Genomic DNA, 23701 nt, shown 5'->3' with positions numbered 1-23701 from the left:
CGTGAAACCAAAGGAAGCTCTACCCCTAGAGGTCCGGTCCAATTTGTAATGAGTAATAAAGGTATGAGGGGTAGCCCAGGTTGCTGCTGCACAAATATTGTCAATTGGGACTCTGGCTTGGAAGGCAGCAGATGTAGACTGGGATTGTGTAGAATGAGCCTTAATCTTGAACGGTAGAGTCTTTCCATTATAAGAATAAATCAAGGAAATACAGCTTGAAATCCAATTTGATAGGGTCACTTTAGAGACTGGTACACCTAGTCTAGAATCAGAGAATGATACGAACAATTGGTCTGTTTTTCTAAGTTCCTTAGTCCTGTGAAGATAGAACCGTAACCGCCTGTGAACATCCAACTGATGAAATTTGTATTCTGCTGCATTGGAATGGTTAGGGAAAAACACCGGTAACTCTCTAGTTTAGTTCAAAGTTATTGTGAGAGCAAACTTTATGGATAAAAGGAGGATTTGTATGAAGAGAAGCTCTGTCTTTGTGGAAAATCAAATAAGGGGGCTTGATAGACAGTGCTTGTAACTCTGATACTCGTCTAGCTGATGTGATGGCTACTAGAAACAAAGTCTTCCCAGATAGAAATTTCAGTGGACACGAATGAGCAGGTTCAAAGGGCAGAGAAGTTAGCTTGGACAGGACAAAGTTCAGATCTCAGGAAACTACCAGTTCCTGAAAAGGGGGTCTCCGCAAAGTAGAACCTTTAAGGAAGGTTTTACATAATCTGTGTAACATCAGGTTAGACATGTTGACCCAAGTGAAAATTAGATATCGCTGCCAACTGAACCCTAATTGTGGCAGCAGCAGATCCCTGATGGAAAAGTTCAGACAAAAATTCTAAAACCACTGGGATGGATGCAGTGTAAGGGGCTACATTCCTTTCTTCAGCCCAGATAGAAAACGTTCTCCACTTGCTAGTGTATAACATCCTAGTGGAAGGTTTATGTGAAGATGTGGGTCACAGCAGGTGAAAAATCATGAAGCCTGACTAGGGATGGAATTGGAGCAGCCATGCTGTCAAGGTGAGGGTATGAAGGCTTGGGTGAAGGGAGCCTGCCATTTGTGTCAAGAGGTCTGGCACTGGGTCCAGAGTCCACGGATCGTCTAGTAGATGAGGCCTGAGAAAGGGGAACCAAATCTGATGAGGCTAGTAAGGAGCGATGAGAATCATTTGGCTTCTCTACAGCTTCGCTTTCTGAATCACCTTGTATAGGAGAGGAAAAGGAGGGAAAGCATAAAGGAGTCCCAGGGGCCATTCATGAACAGGTGCGTCTCTCGGTGACTCCCCTGGAGGGGGGAATAAGGGAAAAGCAGCTGCTGCATTTGGAGCTGACTAGACTGGTGAAAGAATCGCAGCAAGGCCGTCCCCATTTGCAGAAAATCTGTTCCGCTATTTCCTGATTCAGAGACCACTCATGAGGCATCAAGATTGCCCGACTGAGTTTGTCGGCTATCACATTGGTTGACCCTGGGATGTGCGTTGCCACCAGAAAGCAGTGGGAAGATAACGCCCACTTCCAAACACGAATCACCTCCCGACAAAGGGGGTAAGATCTGGTTCCACCTTGTTTGTTGAGATACCATACCACTGACATGTTGTCTGATTGGATTGCTATTGTCTCAAGAGCAAGAGAGTTGTGAAGTGCTTGCAACGCTAGAAGCACCGCCCTCATCTCTAGGACACTGATATGCAGGTGAGCCTTGTGATCTTGTCACGTGCCTTGGACAATCCTGCCTAGATAATACCCCCCCCCCCATTTGTGAGGCATCCATGGTCACAGTAGCAATGGGTTGGCGAGGGAGGAATGGAGTGCCTGCTGTTAGTTGGTCGGGTTAGATCCACCAAGGGAGATCTTTTTTGCAAGACTCTGTTATGATGATGTGGTGAGATAGAGGCAGTTGTTGAAAAGACCACTGGGACGATAGAAGCCATTGAAGAATTCACATATGTAATATGGCGAGAGGGATTAACATTATGGTGGAGGCCATGGTCCCTAAGAACTTCCAGCACCGTCTTTGCCTTGACTTTTTGCAGAGGAAGTAGATAGAGAACTTGTTGTGTGAGGTTCTGTGCTCTTTCTGCAGGTAGACGAGCTAACATGGCGACTGTGTCTATTTCTGCACCTATAAAAGTCACAAATTGAGAGAGCGATAAGGCAGACCTTTCCCAATTTATTGTAATCCCTAGCTGGGAACAAAGTTGGATAGTGGAATCTCTGGATTGAAGGAGTAGATGCCTGGTGGAGGCGGTCAGGAGCCAGTTGTCCAGGTATGGAAACACTTGGAATCCTAGACGTCTCAGGTGAGCTGTCACTACTGCCATACATTTGGTGAACACCCTGGGGGCTGTGGTGAGACCAAAGGGCAGAGCACGAAATTGGCAGTGACTGTCTTCCAACCAGAAGCGTAGGTGGCTCCTCGATGCTCTGTCCATTTTTATATGGTAGTACGCATCTTGGAGGTCTATTGAACACATCCAACTGTCTTTCCCTAACAGAGGGAGTATAGACTGCAGTGTCACCATCCGGAACTTGCCCTTCTTTACAGATTCGTTTAGTTTGCTTAGGTCCAAGATGGGCCTCCAGTCCCCTGTACATTTTGGCACTAAAAAGAATCTGGAGTAAATTCCGAATCCTACCTGGTCTGTGGGGACGGTTTGGATGACTCTGTTTGCAAGCAACTTTTTCACTTCTACAGTTGCTTGATCCCTGTAATTGGGTGGAACATCCAGGATCTTCTTAGGAGCATGGGGTGGAAGAGAAAAGGGTATGGAGTAACCTCTGGTGATGATTCTTTGTACCCATTTGTCTTGGGTGATGTTTAGCCAGGCTTCTGGATACAAAGAAATATGACCCCCCCCCCCCGACTGGCTCCAAAGAAACACAGCTGGGCCCCACATCAGGAGCGCGGATAGGGATGGCCTCGAAAAGAATCACTGCCTCCCTGGTTTTGCGGACTGCCCCTGCCTCTAGGGTGATGTCTACCATTTGCTCCTCCTCCTCTGCCTCTGAAGGAGGAGTCGCCCTGTGCATCCAGGACAAATCTCTGGGACTTCTTGAACCACATCTTACCACCTCTTTGACCCTTAGGATATGGTCTAGAGGGGACGATAAAACGTACACACATGCCAGAGAGCGTTTTCCCTTCTTGCTCGCACCTAGTGAGTGCATCTTTTACCTTAGGTCCAAACAACGAAGAACCGCCAAAGGGGGCATTGGTAAAGGTAGACTTGAACGGCTCCGCAAAAAGCGCATCCAAAAGCGTCTCCTAAGGGAAACTCCTGAAGCCGCTGCCCTGCTCGCTCCAACGACTGCATAAGAAATCAGCCTCATGGAGGAGTTAACGATGGAATTTAAGGTGGACAACTGAGCAGACACCTTCTCAGTGACTCCTAGTAGATGTACCTTGTAGAGCATCTCTCAACTCCTTAAGGAGATCTCTTTGAAGCCTTGTAAAATATGTTAGCTAGTTCAGCAATCTGAGTGTGAATGCCGCTGAAGAAAAGATACGCTTCCCGTATCTGTCCATCGTTCAAGACTCTTTATTCGGCAGATGGACAGATGAAGTCTCTGCTAGCTCCTTCTTAGTGGCCGCCGCCACCATCATGGCATCTAAAGGCACACCTTTGGACAAAAATTCTCTCTCTTTGGGGGCAGACAGAAATTTATTGGGTCTCCTGGGAACTGGATCCACGGCATCAGGAGTCTCCCACACCTTCCGACTAACAAGGTCTAAAAGTTCATCAAAAGATGGAGACACTCAAGAGGCTGAAGGCTGAGACCTGAAAGCCTTCAGGTACACTGACTCATCAGAAGGGTTAACAGTGGGCCAGCCGCTCCTCTGCTTAAGGATCTCTAAGATGTCTATAAAAAAGACATCATCAGAGGACGACTTGGGGGACCCTTCTGACTCTGAGGTCAATGTCGGAGGTAAAGGACTCATCCTGGGAGTTCTACATGCTTCCTCCTGCATGTCCTCTTCCGAGGGGGCTCCTCAGAAGGACATTCTGGGGAGGTCTCGGAAGACTGGGGGGGGCCACCAACAGGGGGCTTCTGAGGCTGTGGGTCTTTGCTGTCGAGAGAGAGTAGGTGCTGAGACAGAGGTCGGTGCCCGAGGAGGAAGAGTGTCGGTACCCTTGTGTGGAGCTCATGAGCGAGACAGCACACTCATCTCGAAGGCAGATCTCTCCAGCTCCAAAGATCTCATCGGCTCCGAGATGGATGTAGGGTCCAAGCTCACCATAGCCAACGCAACGAGAGGGAAAATGAACCGAGGAGGTTTGGGTCCAAGTGTCCCTCCCTGTCGGGGCCGACCGGTGAGCTTCGGCTCCTAGACACCACTGACGGCACTGAAGGTGTTGGAGCAGAACTCGGCTCCGAGACAGCCTCAAGGGGAGCTGGAACTGGGGGTTCCACAACAAGTGGTACCGAACACTCTGGCTCCGAAAGCCCGGCACGGCTCGGAGGAGGAACCACAACTGGGGGGGGGGTAGACTCAGGTGGCTCCTGAACCGACTGGGTCGGAGCCAACAACATTTTTGGCATGGCAGACAACTTCAGGAGTCAAACTACTCTCCACATCTTCCATTGACAGGCTCCTGGAGGATCTGGATGACAGTGTGGGTGATCTGGATCTCTGCAGAATTGGAGATCTTAAGGTTGGGGAGACTGGCAAGGGATCTCTGGACCGGCTCTGATGTAGTCTCTCAGTAGTCACTGCATAATATTTTCTCCTGACTGCTACCAGGGGAAGAAAATCTAATTACTGTATACATTTTTCCCCTGACAGTAACTCACACTTATGAAATTGTATATTCCTGTCTAAGTATTCTTTGTAAATACCATATCTGTAACATTCTTTCTATATTATGTGTAATACGCTATTGCTGCTTTTAATATATCTGTTTTACCTTGGAGTTTTTCTCCCCGGGCCTCAGCTGAAAATGGACATGAATCCAGTCGGACTATACCAGTCAACAAATGTAAATAAAATAAAATAAATAAATAAAAAATAGTCTGCTCCAAGTTGCTTGGGGCTGAAACTGAAGTGCCAATATCAACAACCTCGATCGGCTCCAAGGACAGTGGAGCCAAGGAAGTAGAAGTCTTACTCGGTTTAGATAGTTTTTGAGGAGGTTCCGATACATTGGACTGTGCCAGAGAATGCCTCTTGGCCAGCTTAACCTTCTCTTTTTTAGAAGAATGTGATTTTGAGAAGGAAGAAGAAAGTACAGTTCTGTACCTACCATAAAAGTAGATGTTAGAGTGTATTCACTGTTGCAGTCATTACACTTGGGTTATCCTGCTGGCAGGCGACCCGCAGTCGGCCCGAGTTCCAAAGTCTTGGTCCGGCGTCGGTTGCAGTCGCCTCTTCCCTGACGTCAGTGCGCCAGGGGTATAAAAGCTGCAACCGACGCCATTTTCTTCAGTTTTTCTTGCCCCAGATGTCAGGTGCCCCCAGATAGGAAGGCTGGAAAGATAAAATTATGCCAAAAAACATGCATATGTTACTATAAACATTTCCTTCATCTACAAGCAAATATCACATAGGTAGTATAGAGATAAGAAGTACAGAAAAGTCCCAGCAATGAAAAAAGGGGGATGGTGGGTGGGTAACCTGGACTGCAACAGTGAATACACTTGAACATCTACATTTATGGTAGGTACACAACTGTACTATGTTCATCGTGTTTCACTGTTGTAGTCATTACACTTGATTAGAATCCCAAAGCTGAGGTAGGGTGTCTGGGTCTAAACTGGATTTGGAGAGGCTAACAAGCCCTGCAGTGGCAAAGCCTGCTCTGGATTTAGAGTAGAGAGGTAAGTGGTAGTACTTGGTGAAAGTGTGCACTGAGCTCCAGGTTGCAGCTTCTAAAATGTCTTTGGTTGGTACTCCTCTGAGGAAAGCTTCCGAAGTGGCTGCTGCTCTGGTAGAATGAAGCCTAAGTCGACGAAATCCCTTTCTAATTTCTTTTTCTTGTCAGAAAGGGATTTAGTGTCTAATGCACATAGCATAGTCTTTAGATCACTGTATAAAATATCAAGTTCATCGCCGCTTAGCAGACTAGCCACTTCGGCTTCTGTCTTCTTGATCTCTATACTAAGCATGTCTTCTGATGCAATAAAATGTTCAATCAACAACTTCATGTATGAAAAACTCGTTTCCAAGTTCAATTTTTGCCACTTGGCAAGTAACTCCGGGTAAGTCGTGCCATATGTTGGCATTTTTAGAACTCGTAAACCCCTGGGCACAAGTCGAAAAGTTAAGCATGCTTCCATGTGTAGTCGCTGCCACTGCACACTTTTAAGTTTATGTAATGCGTTCTCTAGTCTCTAATCTCTATATTTTTAAACAAGTCAATATGTTATTATTGTATTAATAGTTAGATAAGTTAGATGTGATTGTCATATTAATTTTTAAATATCAATTTTTAAACATTAGTTTTTAAATATTAAATGTTATATATATATTGTTAGAGGAGTTTTTATGTATTTATTTCAAAACCGCTCTATATAGAATTTAGATGCAACTTTTTGTGCAATTGGTAGATTTGTTTTTGAATACATTCTATATAGCTTTAAATGAATATAAAGCTGAATACAAGATGCTCTAGCACTTTAAATAATCTATTAGACAATTGTTTAATTGAATGTGTTGATTGTTTTTACCACTATTTAATGAACAAGCACAAACTACAATGTAGAGGTCTGAAGAAGCGTCTTTTAGACGTGAAAGCGCTTACCACTGTTTATATTAATAAAGAAAGTATTTTTACGTATCGTTTGATATCTACATTAGTTTTATACTACTTTGGAACAATACATGGCAAGCTACATGTTGCAACCTTGAAATATTTTTATTGTTGGAGCTTTTCTTTTCGTTTTCAAGGTGCTTCACTCGTGAGGAATATTTTTTTAACGTAAAAGGTTCCACAGCAATTAATGCCTGTAACTCTGAGACTCTTCTTGCTGAAGTTATTGCTAGGAGCAGAGCAGTTTTCCATGACAAGAATTTTAGATCAGCTGTGCTGGCTGGTTCAAAAGGAGACAGTGTTAGTTTTTCTAAAACAAAATTGAGGTCCCAAGTAGGTATTGGTGCTCTCCTTGGGGGGTCTTATATTTTTTGCCCCTCTGAGGTACTGTCGTAGTAGTGGATGTGAAAAAATTGGAGGTTCCGTATTGTAATGAGCTGAAATGGCAGAGGCATGGATTTTAATAGATGAAAAAGATAAGCCTTTGTCCAGCATCTCAGTTAGGTATTGTAAAATCTGAGGTATATTAGGAACTAGTGGTTCGAACCCTTGTGCCTGGTTCCAAGCACAGAATCTTTTCCATTTTTCTGCATAAGATTTCCTAGTGCTGGGCCTCCTGGCTTCTAAAATAACATCCATAACAGCTTTAGAGAGAGGTGCAGTCTGAGTGGCTACATTATTTGCCATGCTGCCAGGTTTAAGGTTCTGAGTTGACTGTGCAGAATCTGATTGTTTTGTTGTGTCAGAAGATGAGGAATTTCAGGTAGAAGCCAAGCTGGGCCTTGAGACAAATTCTTTAGGATTGGGTACCAATGCTGGCGTGGCCAGTCTGGTGCAATCAGGATCATTTATGGCCTTTCTTGTCTGACTTTTAGTAGCACCTTGGTGAGAAGAGGCATCGGAGGGAAGGCGTAGACTGTCGGGCCTTTCCAGCTGAATGATAGAGCATCCACTTTCCATGCTTGAGTGTGATACGTTCTTGTGCAAAATTTCTGTATTTGATAATTGTGAGGGGAGGCAAAAAGATCTGTGTCTGGGCATCCCCATTTCCTCATTAACATGCTGTACACTTGTGGATTTAGCTTCCATTCGTGAGGATCCATGAGATTTCTGCTTAGTTCGTCTGCCAGTGTATTTTTCGTTCCTGGCAGGAATTGTGCCTGCAGATGTACTTGATAGGTCAGTGCTGTGTTCCACAAAGTCATGGCTTGTCTGCATAGGGGGTAGGAATGTGTGCCCCCTTGCTTATGTACCACATAACTGTGGTGTTGTCCATCTTTATTAATAGTTGCCCTGGATGTATTAGGTCCTTGAAAGCTGTCAGGGCATTCTGTACAGCTAGCATCTCTTTTTGATTGATGCGAAGATGCTTTTGTTCCTTGGGCCACTCACCCTGAATATATTTTCCTGCCATATGCGCCCCCCCAGGCATAATCTGATGCAACCGTCGTTATTGTCTGCCTGGCTGTGGGCAAGGTGAAAGGCTGTCCCTTGTTGTGGTGAGAGGCCTGGGACCACCATCGAAAAGTACAGTTTTGTACCTACCATAAATGTAGATGTGCGAGTGCTAATACAGCTGCAGTCATAACAGATGGGTTCTCCTGCCATCAGGCGGGTCCTCGGTCGGCCGAATTCCAAAGTCTAGGTCCGGCATCGGTTGTCGTCGCTTCTTCCCTGACGTCAGTGCAACAGGGGTATAAAAGAACCAGCCAACGCCATTTTCTTCAGTTTTTCTTGCCCCAGATGTCAGGTGCCCCCAGAAGGAAGGCAATACATAAATTTATGTAATAAAGCAATGCCATATAATCAAAATAGAGTAGTTGCAAGCAAATACACCATAAATGAATACCCCAATCAGGTTGTATGAGGAGGTGTTAGCCAATAGGCCTGTCCCAAGAGGGGAAGGAGGGAGGGAAACCTGGACTGCAGCTGTATTAGCACTCGAACATCTACATTTATGGTAGGTACAAAACTGTACTATGTTCATCGTGCATACAGCTGCAGTCATAACAGATGGGTAGAATCCCAAAGCTAAGAAAGGGGTGGTAGGCACTAGGTGGAACTAGCTGTATTAGCACTCGAACATCTACATTTATGGTAGGTACAAAACTGTACTATGTTCATCGTGCATACAGCTGCAGTCATAACAGATGGGTAGAATCCCAAAGCTAAGAAAGGGGTGGTAGGCACTAGGTGGAACTAGGAGGAGCCAGGATGCCCTGCAAGACTGCAGTGGCAAAGCCTGCTCTAGTTTTGGAGTATAATGGTAGGTGGTAGTGCTTGGAGAAGGTATGCACAGAACTCCAAGTGGCTGCTTCCAAAATATCTTTGGTAGGAACTCCTCTGAGGAAAGCTGCAGAGGTAGCTGTGGCCCTTGCGGAGTGAGATCTGATGCCTGCAGGTACAGTTTTGCCATGAAAAGAGTAGCAAAAGCGTATGCAGTGGGCTATCCATTTTGAGATTGTCTGTTTGGAAATTGGCTTCCCTTGAGCTCCTATAGCATAGGACACAAAGAGCTGTTCAGATTTTCTGAAAGGCTTTGTTCTGTCCAAATAATAACGCAGTTGTCTGTGGATGTCCAAGGAATGTAGTAAGCTCTCCCCTTTGTTTTGAGGATTAGGATAAAAGGTAGGTAAGTGTATAGCCTGATTCAAAGCTACCCTGGATACCACTTTTGGCATAAAGGACGGGTTGGTTCGTAAGGAAACTCTGTCCTGATGGAAGATGATAAAAGGCTGCACAGCCATGAGGGCTTGTAGTTCCGATACCCTACGAGCTGAGGTAATAGCCAGAAGGAAAGCTGTTTTCCAGGACAAATATTGCAAATCTGTTGAGGCAGCTGGCTCAAAAGGAGGCAAGGTTAGCTTTTCTAGAATGAAATTGAGGTCCCAAGCAGGTATTGGTTGTTTCCTTGGGGGTTTTATATTCTTAGCCCCTCTGAGGAACTGTCTTAAGAGGGGGTGAGAGAATAAAGGTGGATCAGTGTTGTGTTCTGCAGAAATGGCTGAGGCATGGATTTTGATGGATGAGAATGAAAGTCCACTGCTTAGCAGCTCAGCTAGATACTGTAATATTTGAGGTAAATTCAGTTTTCCAGGATTCTGGCCCTTTTTCTCATTCCAGGCACAAAACTGTTTCCATTTTGCGGAGTAAGCTTTTCTAGTTAGACGGCCTTCTGGCCTCCAAAATGACATCCTGCACCTCTTTGGAGAGTAGGGTCTGTTGTGATGTTAAGGAATCTTCCATGCGACCAGATTGAGTGTTTTCAGCTGACTGTGAAGAGTTTTGAAGCTGTGCTGAGTCAGAAGAAGAGGCATTAGAGGTAGGGTCCATGGTGGAGAATGCGTCAGGCTCCTCAGGAGTGGGTACCAGTGTTGCCTTGGCCAGTCTGGAGCAATGAGAATCATCTTTGGTCTGTCTGCTCTGGTTTTTAATAGAACTTTGGGCAGCAGAGGAAGAGGTGGGAAGGCATAAACTGTCATTGTTGTCCAACTGAAAGAGAGAGAGCGTCCACTCTCCAGGCCTTTGGATGAAAAGTCCTTGAGCAGAATTTTGTCAATTGGTGATTTTTGTGGGAGGCAAAGAGATCTATGTCTGGCCTTCCCCATGCTTGAATTATCTCTGTAAAAACTTGAGGATGCAACTTCCATTCGTGTGGATCTGTCATATTTCTGCTTAGGTTGTCTGCCAGCGTGTTTTCCTTGCCTGGCAAGTACTGTGCTTGAAGTTCGATTTGTAATTCCAGAGGCATGTTCCAAAGTGACATGGCCAGCCTGCATAGGGGGTATGAATGGGTTCCTCCCGGTTTGTTTCTGTACCACATTACTGTGGTGTTGTCTGTCCTTATCAATAGTTGATCTGGATGCAGAAGGTCTTTGAAAGCTATAATAGCATTTATTACAGCTAGCATTTCCTTTTGATTGATGTGAAGGTGCTTTTCTTTTTGGGACCATTTGCCCTGAATGCACCGATCTGTCATGTGCGCCCCCCCAGGCGTAGTCCGAGGCGTCTGTTGTGATGACTTGATTTGCTTGAGGCTTGCAGAATGGGAGACCTGTGTTTGCTTGGCATGCTTGAGCCCACCACAGAAATTCCTTTTGAAGACATGGAATTAGTGGTATTATTGTTTCCAAACTGTGGCTGTGTTGAGACCATAGGTTTTTCAGGTACCACTGAAGTTTCCTCATATGCAGCTTTGCAAATGGGATTAGTAGGATGCAAGATGCCATGAATCCCAGAGCCTGCAGGATTTTCCTTGCAGTCAGCCTGGTGAAATTTGCTAGTGTTCTGAAGTATTGAGTTAGTTGCCCCTGCTTCTCTGGCATGAGGTAGGCCATCTGGGTGTTTGTGTCCAAGTTGGCACCCAGGAAAATTATTTTCTGAGAGGGTATTAGCCTTGATTTCTTTTTGTTGACTGTGTATCCCAGAGAATTCAACAACATTATTACATAAGCCAGACGTTTCAGAAGTATGTGCTTGCTGTCCGCTTGGATCAGGCAGTCCTCCAAATAGGGGTATATTTGTATCCCTTGAAGTCTGCAGTAGGCAATTACTGATGCCAGGCATTTCGTGAATACTCTGGGCGCAGTAGATAAGCCAAAGGGCAATGCAGAGAATTGATAATGGGTTGAACCTGCAAGAAATCTGAGGTATCTTCTGCAATTTTGTCTGATTGGGACATGCAGGTATGCCTCCTTGAGGTCCAATGTTACCAGCCAAGACTCCTTGCCCAGCATGGGAAGAAGCTGCTGTAAAGTGAGCATCTTGAATTTTGGTACGAGTAAAAATGTGTTTAGGATGGATAGGTCCAAAATAGGTCTCCAATCTTTTCCCTTCCTTGGTACCAGGAATAGTCTGGAATAAAAACCTTGACCTTGTTCGTGAGTAGGTACCTCTTGAATAGCTTTCATGTCCATGAGATCTGAAATTTGTCTTTGTGCCTCTGGCCCTTTGATTGTGTGGCAGGTTTGGCATGCCTCTCATTTTTGGAAGGGTGTGAAAATGGAATCTGTAGCCTCTGTTTATAATGTCCAGGATCCATTTGTCTTTTGTGACAATATGCCAATTTTTTGAAAATAATGCCAGTTTTCCGCCTAAGGGTGCTGCCATTTGAGCCTTGCTTGGCATCCAAAGGGGAAAGTCATTGGGCTTGCTTTCTGAATGGCTGCGAACTATCCTCACCACCTCTTTGTGTAGGAGCTTGCCATTGTCTGCCTCTAAACGATCCTTGAGATTGCCCTCTGCCCCTCGGGCGCCTGTATCTACCTCTTTGGGGTATGTCCGTGGCTGGAAAGGACCAATTTTTGGAAGGCCAATTTCTACTAAAACGTGGAGGTTGTACCTGTAGAAAATCTTTCACCGTTTGCATTGATTTAGCCTTTTCCTCCATTTTCTTTAATACCTCCTCAGCTTTAACACCAAATAATACATCCTTTTGAAGAGGGGCATCTAGTAATTTAGCTTTGACATGATCTGGTAAGGTTTGTTCCTTGAGCCAGGCATGTCTACGTATCACTGATCCTGTAACAGCAGCTCTACATGAGGCCTCTAGAGCATCAAAACCACATTGCAAGGTATGTTTACCCACTTGTTCTGCACTATGCATCAAATCCTGCAACTCCTTCAAGTCTGGTTGTTCAGGTTGTGACATTTTACTTCTCAATTGTGATAACAGAAACTGTTGGTACTTTAGCATATGGAACTGGCAGTTTAATGCCCTCATGGTTAAGGTGGCAGAGGTATATACCTTTTTTCCCCACCTTTCTAAGGATCTGGAATCTCTCTCGGAAGATAATGGATTTTTAGCAGTGGAGGCCTTAATTCCCTTGGGGCCCTGTGAGATAGTTTCTGGGTCAGCCGCATGGCTTTTGTATAAAAATTGGTGTGAGTCAGGAACCCGGTAGTACCTGTCAGGCTTGACTGGGGCTGGAGGTAAAGAATCCGGGTTAAGGCAGGCCTCCGAGTACACATCATCTAGTATGTCTAAGACAGGAGGTATAGCCAGAGGCCTGTGCTGAGGTAGCAAGAGAAAATCCCTAAGCCTTTTCTTGGAATCTGAGTACTCTTGGCCTTCCCAGTGGAAGTGTTCCCTTAAGGTATGCAAGGTTTCCCCAAATGAGTAATCCTCTGGGGGGAAGAGGGAATGGACTCCTCTGCATCAGAATCTTCAAAAGGGGAGTAAGAATGTTCCTGTTCATCAGAGTGCTCTGATATAATGGAGGCCTGGTCAGAGGAGGGGGATTCTTCCTCCACTCTGGGCCTTTGGTCCGGGGGGTTGAGAACCCCTGATAAGAGTAATTAAATCCTCAGCCATTTTAAGCATCTGTTTTTTAGGCATGGGGCCTGGAGAAGGGCCCTGTGCAGCTTGTCTCTTAGAATGCATGGCTGCTTTAGACTTAGTGAAAGCCTTGATGGAAAAAGAAGAGGAAGGTCTGAAGACACCTTGAGAGGAGGCAGACCTGTCTACATTTGAGATTCACCACCAAGAGTGTCTTCGGTATCTGTAGTCGTGGTGTGGGCCGAGGAGCCTGCGACCTCGGGCACAGAAGACACCGCCAATGAAGTGTCGTCGGTAGTCAGGGGCTGCGTAGGCGCCTCGCTGAGAACTGGACCACCTGTAGTCGGCTTTGGCGTGGTGTCGGTAGAGGCCGCGGACCTCGTGTGTCGGTCCTTATCTTTGCGTTTTTTAGACAAAACTGGAGTCGGAGTGTCCGATGACATAATATAGTTAAATTTTTTGCCAAAATAATGCTGGGCGAACTCCGCCCGACGCTTAATGGTGCGTTTGTTGAATGTAGCACAAAAACGACAGACAGAGACGTCGTGGTCTGGGCCTAAGCAAGGAATACAGAGGGAATGAAAATCCTTATGCGGTATTTGCTTCCCACATGAAATACAATTATTAACTTTGTCTGACATCGGTCTGAGGCAAGGAAAGTTTCCCCAACAGGGTACTTAGCTTTCAAGAAGACTTTGGTTGCAAAATTTTCATAATTTCAGGAGCTGGCCGACCGGCACTTGCGAACTGCTTCTGCTTCGGGCACCGTGCGGCAAGAAAGACTGAAGAAAATGGCGTTGGCTGGTTCTTTTATACCCCTGTCACACTGACGACAGGGAAGAAGCGACGACAACCGACGCCGGACCTAGACTTTGGAATTCGGCTGACCGAGGACCCGCCTGACGGCAGGAGAACCCATCTGTTATGACTGCAGCTGTATGCACGATGAACATCTCCTGTTGTAGGCAGGGGATTAAAGTTATGATTGTCTCCAGGCTGTGACAATGCTGAGTCCATTTTTAGATACCATTGTAGTTTCCTCATATGCAGTTTTGCATATGGAATTAGTAGAATGCAGGATGCCATGAAGCCCAGGGCCTGCAGAATTTTTCTTGCAGGGAGCTGGGTTTTTGTTGCCATCATTTGAAAGTAATGAGTGAGTTGCCTTTGTCTGGCATGAGATAAGCCATCTGGGCAGTTGTATTTAAGCTTGCACCCAGAAATATTATCTCTTGAGAGGGCACTAGTTTTGATTTCTTTTCGTTTACTGTGTACCCTAGGCAAATTAGTAATCTTTTTACAAATGCCAGATGCTTTAGAAGAATGTCCTTGCTCTCTGCTTGAATAAGGCAGTCTTCCAAGTAGGGATATATTTGAATTCCTTTTTGTCTGCAAAATGCAATTACTGGTGCCAGGCATTTTGTGAAGACCCTGGGCGCAGTAGATAAGCTAAAGAGCAGTGCAGAGAATTGGTAATGCATTGATCCTGCTATGAATCTGAGGTATCTTCTGCAAGATTGTCCGATTGGGACATGCAGGTATGCCTCCTTGAGGTCCAAAGTAACTAGCCAAGCCTTCTTGCCCAGCATGGGCAGAAGTTGCTGTAGTGTTAACATTTTGAATTTTGGAACATCCAGGAAAGTATTTAGGAGTGACAGGTCCTGTACTGGTCTCCAAGCTTTGTCCTTTTTGGGTACTAAGAAAAGTCTTGAGTAAAATCCTTGTCCGTGTTCTTGCTGTGGAACTTTTTGAATAGCTCCCATGTTCATAAGGGCAGCAATCTGTTTTTGTGCCTCTGCCCTTTGGTTTTGTGGCAGATCTGGCATACCTTTTAGTTTTGGAAGCGTGTGGAAGTGGAACCTGTAACCCTGAGAAACAATATTCAGCACCCATTGGTCCTGGGTGTTCACGTGCCAATTTTTTGAGAAAAGTGCTAGTTTTCCCCCTAGGGGTGCTGTCAAAAGGTAAGTGCTTGGCATTTGCAGAGGGAAGTCATTGGGACTGTTTCCTATAAGGTTGTGACTTGTCTTCCCCTCCTTTGGGGGCTGAAGCACCCCATTGTTTAGGTCTGTAGGAGCCTTGGGGCTGAGATCTGCCCTCTTTGTGGCCTGTCTGACACTGGAAAAGTCCAATTTTTCGAAGGCCAGTTTCTGCTAAATCTAGGTGGTTGAACCTGTAAGAAATCTTTCACTGTCTGCATTGACTTTGCTTTATCCTCCATTTTCTTTAACACCTCTTCTGCCTTAACACCAAACAAAGTATCATGCTGTAATGGAGCATCCAATAATTTTACTTTAACTTGGTCAGGTAAACTTTGTTCTTTCAACCAAGCATGCCTTCGAATAACAGAACCTGTAACTGCGGCTCTACAAGAAGCCTCTAATGAATCAAAACCACATTGCAGAGTATGCTTTCCCACTTGTTCAATTGCATGCAATAAATCCTGCATTTCCTTACTGTCAGGACTTTCTGTACTTGCAATCATTTTCTGTTTTAACAATGACATGAGGTACTGTTGGTATTTAAGCATGTGAAACTGACAGTTTAAAGCTCTTACAGCTAAAGTAGCAGAAGTGTAAACTTTTTTCCCCCATCTGTCCAGAGCTCTGGAATCCCTATCTGAGGGGACAGGATTTTTAGCAGTGGAAGCCTTAACCCCCTTAGGACCCTGAGAAATTGTTTCTGGGTCTGCAGCGGGGTTTTTGTAAAGAAATTTATGAGAGTCAGGGACTCTGTAGTACCTGTCTGGCTTGACTGGTGCAGGGGGTAAAGAAGCAGGAGACAGACTGGATTCAGAAAAAACATCAACAACAATATCAAGCACAGGGGGGATAGCCAGGGGCCTGTGCTGAGGCAATAAAAGGAAGTCTCTGAGCCTTTTCTTGGATTCTGAATAATCCTGGCTCTCCCAATGGAAATGCTCCCTCATGGTGTGCAGGGTTTCCCCAAAAGAATAATCCTCAGGCGGAGAGGCTGAAGGTATGGACTCTTCTGCATCAGAGTCCTCATAGGGAGGGAGAGAATATCCCTGATCAGAAGAGGAATCAGAGGAAATGGAAACCTGGTCAGAAGAATCACAATCAGTGTCTTGCCTAGGCCTTTTGTCAGGAGGGGGATGGGAACCCCTGATTAAAGTAATTAGGTCTTCGGCCATTTTAAGCATCTGTTTCTTTGGCATGGATGACTGTTCTGGAGAATGCTGTACTTGTTTCCTTGTCTTTAATGGAGTTTTTGACTTTGCCTTTGCTGCTGTAGTGGACTTAATTATAAGCTGTGAAGGTCTGAAAACACCCTCAGAAGCCGATGCCTAATCAGCGGTTCCGGACCCATCTGAGGGTATAGCTTCCGTAGGTCCAATATCTTGAGTTTCCACAGGCCTCGGTGTCTCCACGTGGCTGTCGGCTGCGGCCTGTGGCTCTGAGGTAGCGGGCGTCAGGGGATGCGAAAGCGCCTCACTTAGAACCGGCGACTGGCCTAGAAGAGGCTTCGTCGTTGGTTTTGGACCTCGGATGCCTGTCCTTTTCTTCGTCTTTGCATTTTTTATAAATTCCGGTCGTCGGTTGGTCCGACGGCATTATGTAATTAAACCTTCGGCCAAATTAATGTGAAGCAAATTCAAACAGACGTTTAATAGTGCATTTATTGAATCTAGCATAAAACCGACAACTAGTAACATTGTGGTCAGGGCCTAGGCAAGGTTAGTAAGAGTGAAAGTCCTTATGAGGTATTTGCTTCCCACAAGAAATACAGTTAACTTTTACTGACATCGGTCTGGAGCAAGAAAAAGTTTCCCCAACGGGGTTCTTAGCTTTATTGAAGACTTCAGTTCTGAAACTCAATTTTGAAAATCTCAGGAGTCGGCCGACCGGCACTTGCGAACTGCTTTTGCTTCGGGCACCGCGCGGCAAGAAAGACTGGAGAAAATGGCGTCGGTTGCAGCTTTAATACCCCTGGCGCACTGACGTCAGGGAAGAGGTGACTGCAACCAACACCAGACCAAGACTTTTTAACTCGGGCTGACTGCGGGTCGCCTGCCAGCAGGATAACCCAAGTGCAATGACTGCAACAGTGAAACACGATGAACATCTGGCTAAGTCTTCCTCAAAGGAAGGTTTGAGGAGACCTTTCAAAATTAACTTGTTCTTCCGCTCCTGGAGAACTCTGCAGCTGAAGGAATGGCAGAATAAACAAGTTTCCTGCAAATGAATGGTTCAGAGACAATAAACACAATTACTATGGCCATCCATAACTGACATCTTCTGGGAGCACTTTAGACATTTTTTGAAACCCGAAGGTTTGTGGTCTTTAGATATAACTAGCTAAACAGGAACACACAAGCACAACGAGGACTAGGTCCTCTAACTTAAATGGGCCTAGCCCTGGGAAAGAGAAAAAAAACAGAGAACTAGGTCCTCTAACTTAAACAGACCTAGGTAGAAAGGCTAAGTCATAGAAAGAAGGTCAGAGACTATCAAACAACACTGCACACAAGCTAAATTTCGAAATATGTAAATGTCTAATAACTTTCTAAATTAGAAATCTATGGCTCAGAAGGCTAAGTCATAGAAAAAAGGTCAAAACTATCAAACGGCACAGCTAAATCTCTAAATATCTACATTTCTAAATCTCTAACAAGAAAACACTGCCCACAATATAATAGCAAATATAAGCGGAAACACGCAACGTTGAGAGAAATCTAGCATACAGGATAACAACAACAAGGGCCAACGGCCAAGCAGTTCTCAATAACTATTTTAAAGTCAAAAAACACTCCAACAGGTCCTGAAAAGTACTTCCAACACTATCTGGAACAAGATAAATCACTATAGGTAAACAGTAATGTAATAATAGAAAAAGTTTTAAACTTAGCCACGGCCAAGCAAGAAGCACATCTGAACTCATAGACGCAGCAAATAAGATCTGGGGATTGTACTGGTGCACTATGGGATACCTACCTAGCCACGAGCCGACTTTGAGCTTTGTAATAGGCCGAGTCGGAGCCGAGGATCGGCTCCAAAGCCATATGTAAGAATGAAGGCGAGATAGGACTACAAACATCCATCACTTCTTGGTGATTCCATTCTTAGGAATTCCATTAGGAAATTTTAAAACAATCAGTATGACTGGGAAGCCAGAGAGGGTACAGTCAGTGCAAGACCACCACCAAGGGTGGTGAGCAGTGGGGAGCATTTTGAGCTTTTAATGGCAGCCAACCACAATCCTTGCATAAAAAGCCGTGCACCCACAAGGCAAAGTCCCACCAAGTGCCTTAACAACTGCCTAGTGTCTTTCAGCTGGGCTGTGGATCCTACTGCAGGTTCACAAGGATCCTTCTTGACTAAAATGACCAGTTCAGATAACCTAAGGGGAATCCCTAATTAAGAGACGTAATCTTAGTCTCATGTATTACTGATCCATTACCTAAAGGTATTGTGGGCACATTCTCCACAAACAGGTTGGGAAGTCAAGAAACCAAAGGCAATGCTAGCATTCCTGAATGCACCCTCCCAAGGAGGGAAATGGGGGGCCCTCATGATTGAGGCTCTCCATATACAAAAAATGCTAGAATGAAAATGAACCCCTGCTAATTGGGGATGGCCCATATCTCTGGAGACCAGAGAGACTGCAGACTTACTGTAGTGGCAACAGTCTCTACCATTCCACACAGAATCTCATGTGAAACTCTGGCCCACCAGCTGGCCATAATGATGCACCCTTCCACCAGTCCGGTGATAAGTTTTCTTCCACCATTCTTCTCAAACTTAAGGCAAAGATATTCAGGAACTTTTAATGACAACGGCTTGGATCAAGATCCAAATTGTGTAAACAGCAAAAGTGAACAGATAGGAAAAGGTAAAAAGTGCAGCTATGAAGTCACCATGTGACATCAAGGAGTGTGTCATCAATTGTATGCAGCAATCTCTGAGTTTGGGAAGAAGTAGCAGGATGTCAAATTCAGAGCAAGGACAGGGTGAATCAATACCAAGATTCATTGAGGAGGGTCCTTAACTTTATTTCCCTATACATCATTTAGAAGTAGGGGACCGTGAGTAGCACAGTGTTTAGCACTGCAACCTCATAGTGCCTGGCTCTTCAATTAAATGGTGTGTTGAGCCTGCACATCACCCTATGTCAGCAAAGATTTCTGTTGCGTGTTCCATTTCTCCCACATCTCCAAGATCAGCTATAGGAAACTTGGTGATTCTCTACACTGTCCCTGTGCGCATCTGTGAGTTTTTTGTTTGTGTACACATATGAAAATGTGCATGTCTACGTCCTGCAATGGACTGGTGAACAGTCCAGGATTAGTCTGTCTGCCTTGCAGCCACGTAGTGCTGGGAGAAGCCTCCAATTCCTGAAATGAATTAAGCGAGTAATCAGGGAATGACTGAGTGAAGTTTTGAGCTTTAACAAGATAATATTCACTCATTTCCATATTATAAGTTTAATACATTTCAGGGCTGCTGGGGTACCACAGCCTGTCTTGACACTAAGTGAAAAGAAAGCAGGTGAATTTACCAAGAAAAGGGCCCAAAGTCAATGCAAGATGATCAAATGTCACACACACCTACATGCAGTTTGGAGGAGCACCACTTTGCCTGTGCATATCTTTGGGATGTAGGGAGGGAGGCTGGACCATCCAGGAAAAACCTGCACAGTCAAAAGGAGAATGTGCAAATTCCACAATGGATACGTCCTAGTCAAGAACCAAGAACTGTAAGGCAGAAACACTAGCACCACAGTCTGACAAAAGGCATGGGGATACAATTTAAAATTATTAACTATAGTTAGCTGGACTTCACTGTTTGAACTCTGTGTATAAACTTGTTTAAAAAATTAAGGTGTAACAACCTACACTTAAATTCACTTTTTGGCCCTAGGTCATATATCCATGCCCTGTCTGAGACTTGGGGAATGTATGCTTAATGTAATGTGCCTTTTCACGTATACCAACTAGGGGAGCACCAGATTCTGCTGAAGCTCTCCTGTGCAGAACTGAACATCTTCTTGAAGGGTACAACTGGCCAAACTGTACTCTCTACAGAAAAATGCAAGAGTTCTACAGAGTGGAAGAAAATCTTCCCGTCTCTGAACTTCCACCCTTCTACACTACCCAGCATTATCAGTGGCCTTTATACCTACTTTCTTCACAAAGTCTCCATTTCAAGCCATCCAGCATAATGATCACTAAGCCACACTCTTGCCAAATGGAAAGAGGTGCCCTTCTACATTAACACTCTAAGGAACTGCATAATGCTAAGAGAACAAGACTTTTAATGTTATCTTTACAGCAACCCACATTTGGAGAGCTGCACATGTGAAATACCACCTATTCAGCACCAAACCTAAAGAATATAAACACAAGTCAGTATGTACAGCATACTTACCATTATTAAACCAGCGATACTCAAAGCAATACAGGGAGTAGAGCAGAGACATATGAAGTAGGCTGATCAACTGTCCAATGAGGTCGATTGGGAAAAGACTCACTATCATTCCCTGTAATGAAGCAGAAGATATGGGGCCTTAGTCTGGTCTCAGCAATACTCCTTTTGTACCCCAACCCACAACAAATGCTTATCAGACAGATGCTGTAGTTTGAAACCTTTATTAACACAGTTATATTTAAAAAGCAAGTTTCCATCCATTTACCTTATTTAAATTTTATAATCCAACATATAGGTCATGACTGCTTTTGAAGCGTTCAAAGTTTCGGCCTGTTTTACTTGTATTAGAAGGCTGTTCTAATCCTTTGCACCAATATTTTGTTTGATGGCAGGAAGAGACCGCTTATTTAATTCTGCTCTTTAAAGTAAATTTAACATTGCTCTTTCCTCCACCCCTTTTCACACACACTTCACCTGTACTATGCTCTCTTGAATGGCTCTGTGGAATCAAGTTTCCACCACTCATTTCAACAGACCATTCCAAGGATCCACAACCCCTCACCATGAAGAGTACACATTAACAGTACTAGGCAGTAGTCAATCCATACAATCTGTTGAACATCTCTCTCCCACCTTCCTATATGCTAGAGTGGCCCTTAAGTCTCACTATGAAAGCATCCAACTATATCACTATAAAAGGTTACCCATGGTCCACTTATTCCAGACATACTTTTAATATTACTCCACGTTTGTCCTCTTTGTTAATCTAATGTTCACATTTAATAAGTAAGTTGTCTATCTCATTTGGAACTTCAAAGAGTGGCGCACCCATCAGCATTTCCTGATGCACAGAATTTGGTTAACCAGTTTCATTCTCAGCTTAGGTGGCTTCTGTGTGCAGTCTGCATAACTTTCCTGTCTTGGAATATGGGTTTTGCTAGGTGTTCTGGATTTCTCCCACATCCCAAAATCATCCTGTAGGTAAATTTGCAATGCTTCAAATTCCCTGTGTGCACGCGTGCGTGTGTCCCATTGCACAATCAGCTACTTTGTCTTGCATCCACTGAGTATTAGGATAAGCTCTGGCTTTCCTGTGACTGTGAAATGGAAATGCAAGTATTTGGTGAAAGAATAAGTTTGCATTTGTTTACATCTTATTTTAATGGACAGTGTTAAGTTTTACCCACCTTTTATTTATTTATTTTACATTTGTTTACCTGGAAAGTCTGACAGGACACAGGTCCTTTTTCAGCAGAAGCCCGGGGAGAAAAGCTCCACATACAACACTATTCAATTACAAAATGACAGTTTGGTATACATAAGACAATTTGATATACATAAATCAGTACACTTTAGTATATACATGATAGAACATAAAACTCACAAATATAATACAATTACATGAAGGAATTATTATATGTATATTCATTGTTTTTTCAAGTTACCTGCCCCACACTTCCGCTCTGATCTCTACTGAAAATGTGTGCAGCTCCTAGACTCTCTGGTCACACCTCTTCTATCTATACCACATATCCTTCTACTGCCTTTCCACAGACTGGATTACCTCTTCCTGAATGGCCTGTATAATCGTATGCAGTATTTAAGGTGTGGCCAGATTACCCAAAAGACAAGGAGCATTACTCTTTCCTTCTACAGTTTATTCCCCTAAGAATATAGAACAGCAATCTGTTGGCTGCTGCTATGGCCCTTTTACTCTGCTCCTGGTGGTTGTATCCAAGTGTGATGAGTACCTCCAGGTCCTTTTCTCCACTCCTTGTACAATGAAGCTGATACTTCACACCAGGGCTGTTGTGGCCCAAATGCAGTACTTGCATTTGCTAGCAATAAACTGTCATATTTCTGCCCACTTCAACAGTCTTTCTAACCTTAAACTTCTCTTAATCTTCCAGTTTAGCACTTATGCACTTATGTGCCTTTTGTTTTATTTTCAAAGAGGCTGGTATTCTGCTCTCTTTCCTTTAATTTATCTGAAGTAAATGCAACAAACAGTCTGGACCCAGGACTGATCCATGCAATACTCTACTTCTCAGTACCGTTATTTCCGACCTCATCTTTCTCACAACAATCCTTTGTTTCTCTGTTTCAAACCATGCCAAAATCCACTTCCTCTGTTTTCATCCCAAACCCTTGCAGTTTTCCAAGAACCATCTCTATGGTACAGTGTCAATCACCTTGATGAAATTCAGGGATACTACATTTATTCATACTCCATTTTCAAATTCACTCGTAATCAAGTCATAAAACTCTTATCACGTTCAACTAACAGCTCCTTCTGTCCATGGAGCTATGGACTCTGTTTCTCAGCTTTTGTCTCAGATTTTCTCCATAACTTCCCTTGCTACTGAAGTTAGGCTAACTATCCTCGAGTTCTGCAGATTTTTCTTGCTCCTCTATCTCTTGTAAAAAAAATTACCAGTCTTGCAGTCTCCCAGTTCTCAGTCAGATCTGCACTGGCCAGTAAGACACTGAAGATCTATAGCAGGGTATCTGCCAGCACACTGGTCTGTTTCATGAGGACTATTGAAAGCAGCCCGAATGTTTATGTTTTAGTCTCCTTCACTAGAGAGGTTTCCCTTTCTGCCTTCTTGCTATCTTAGTGTTGATACACTGCTCCCCACAGTATGTCATACCACACTATCAGTGAAGCAGACTGCTCTCCCCTTTTGTACAAAATAAGGTGAAGAATTCATTTAATATTATTGCTTGCTCTCTGCCTCCTTCTGTGATCTCCCACTCATCCTTTACTCAGCCCGGCCAGGCCTGTTCCATCCTGTGTCCTTTCTGTAATATGACTAAGGCCAAGCCTCTTCCACAACCATATGTACACTCCTTCCCTGGTTACGTCCCAGTGGTTGTACATACCCCTCGATTTGCCACCTGTACCTAACCTCATCTTTGACCCAATCACTGCTATCTTAGATTTTTAATGACACCTTCAAGATGGACTTCTCTGGCCACCTCACAAATTCTGTCCTTATGCCCTCATGTTCTAAGACCTAAATCAACTCCCGCTCACAGATTTAGATCCCCAGTTGAGCATAAACATCCTACTTATCCTACTTCACTTTATTCTCTCCCAAAGTTACTCATTCTCCTCCCTTGATACGACTGAAGTTCAGTAACACAGTGTAGCCTCCTTTATCTACATTAAAGAGAGAAGTGTTTACCCTAGCTTGTGACCGTTACTGCTCCTTCTCTCTCTCTTTGTGGGGTGGTGTTCCTTCTTCTCACCTTAAATCGGATGCCCTCCCTTGTGC

General features: G+C 44.3%; 1 protein-coding gene across 1 annotated transcript in view; it reads right to left on the bottom strand.

Moving 5' to 3' along the window:
- EI24 (EI24 autophagy associated transmembrane protein) overlaps window positions 1-23701 on the bottom strand; it is a 462003-nt gene that overhangs the window by 262896 nt on the left and 175406 nt on the right. The window contains exon 8 of the mRNA XM_044081026.1: window positions 20424-20535. Within this exon, the coding sequence (XP_043936961.1) occupies window positions 20424-20535 (112 nt within the window). The remainder of the gene's footprint in view (window positions 1-20423; window positions 20536-23701) is intronic.

The sequence above is a fragment of the Protopterus annectens genome, chromosome 8.part0 (genome assembly GCF_019279795.1).
Source record: "Protopterus annectens isolate FY-2018-M chromosome 8.part0, PAN1.0, whole genome shotgun sequence".
NCBI lineage: Eukaryota > Metazoa > Chordata > Ceratodontiformes > Protopteridae > Protopterus > Protopterus annectens.
This window is presented reverse-complemented; position numbering and strand designations above follow the sequence as displayed.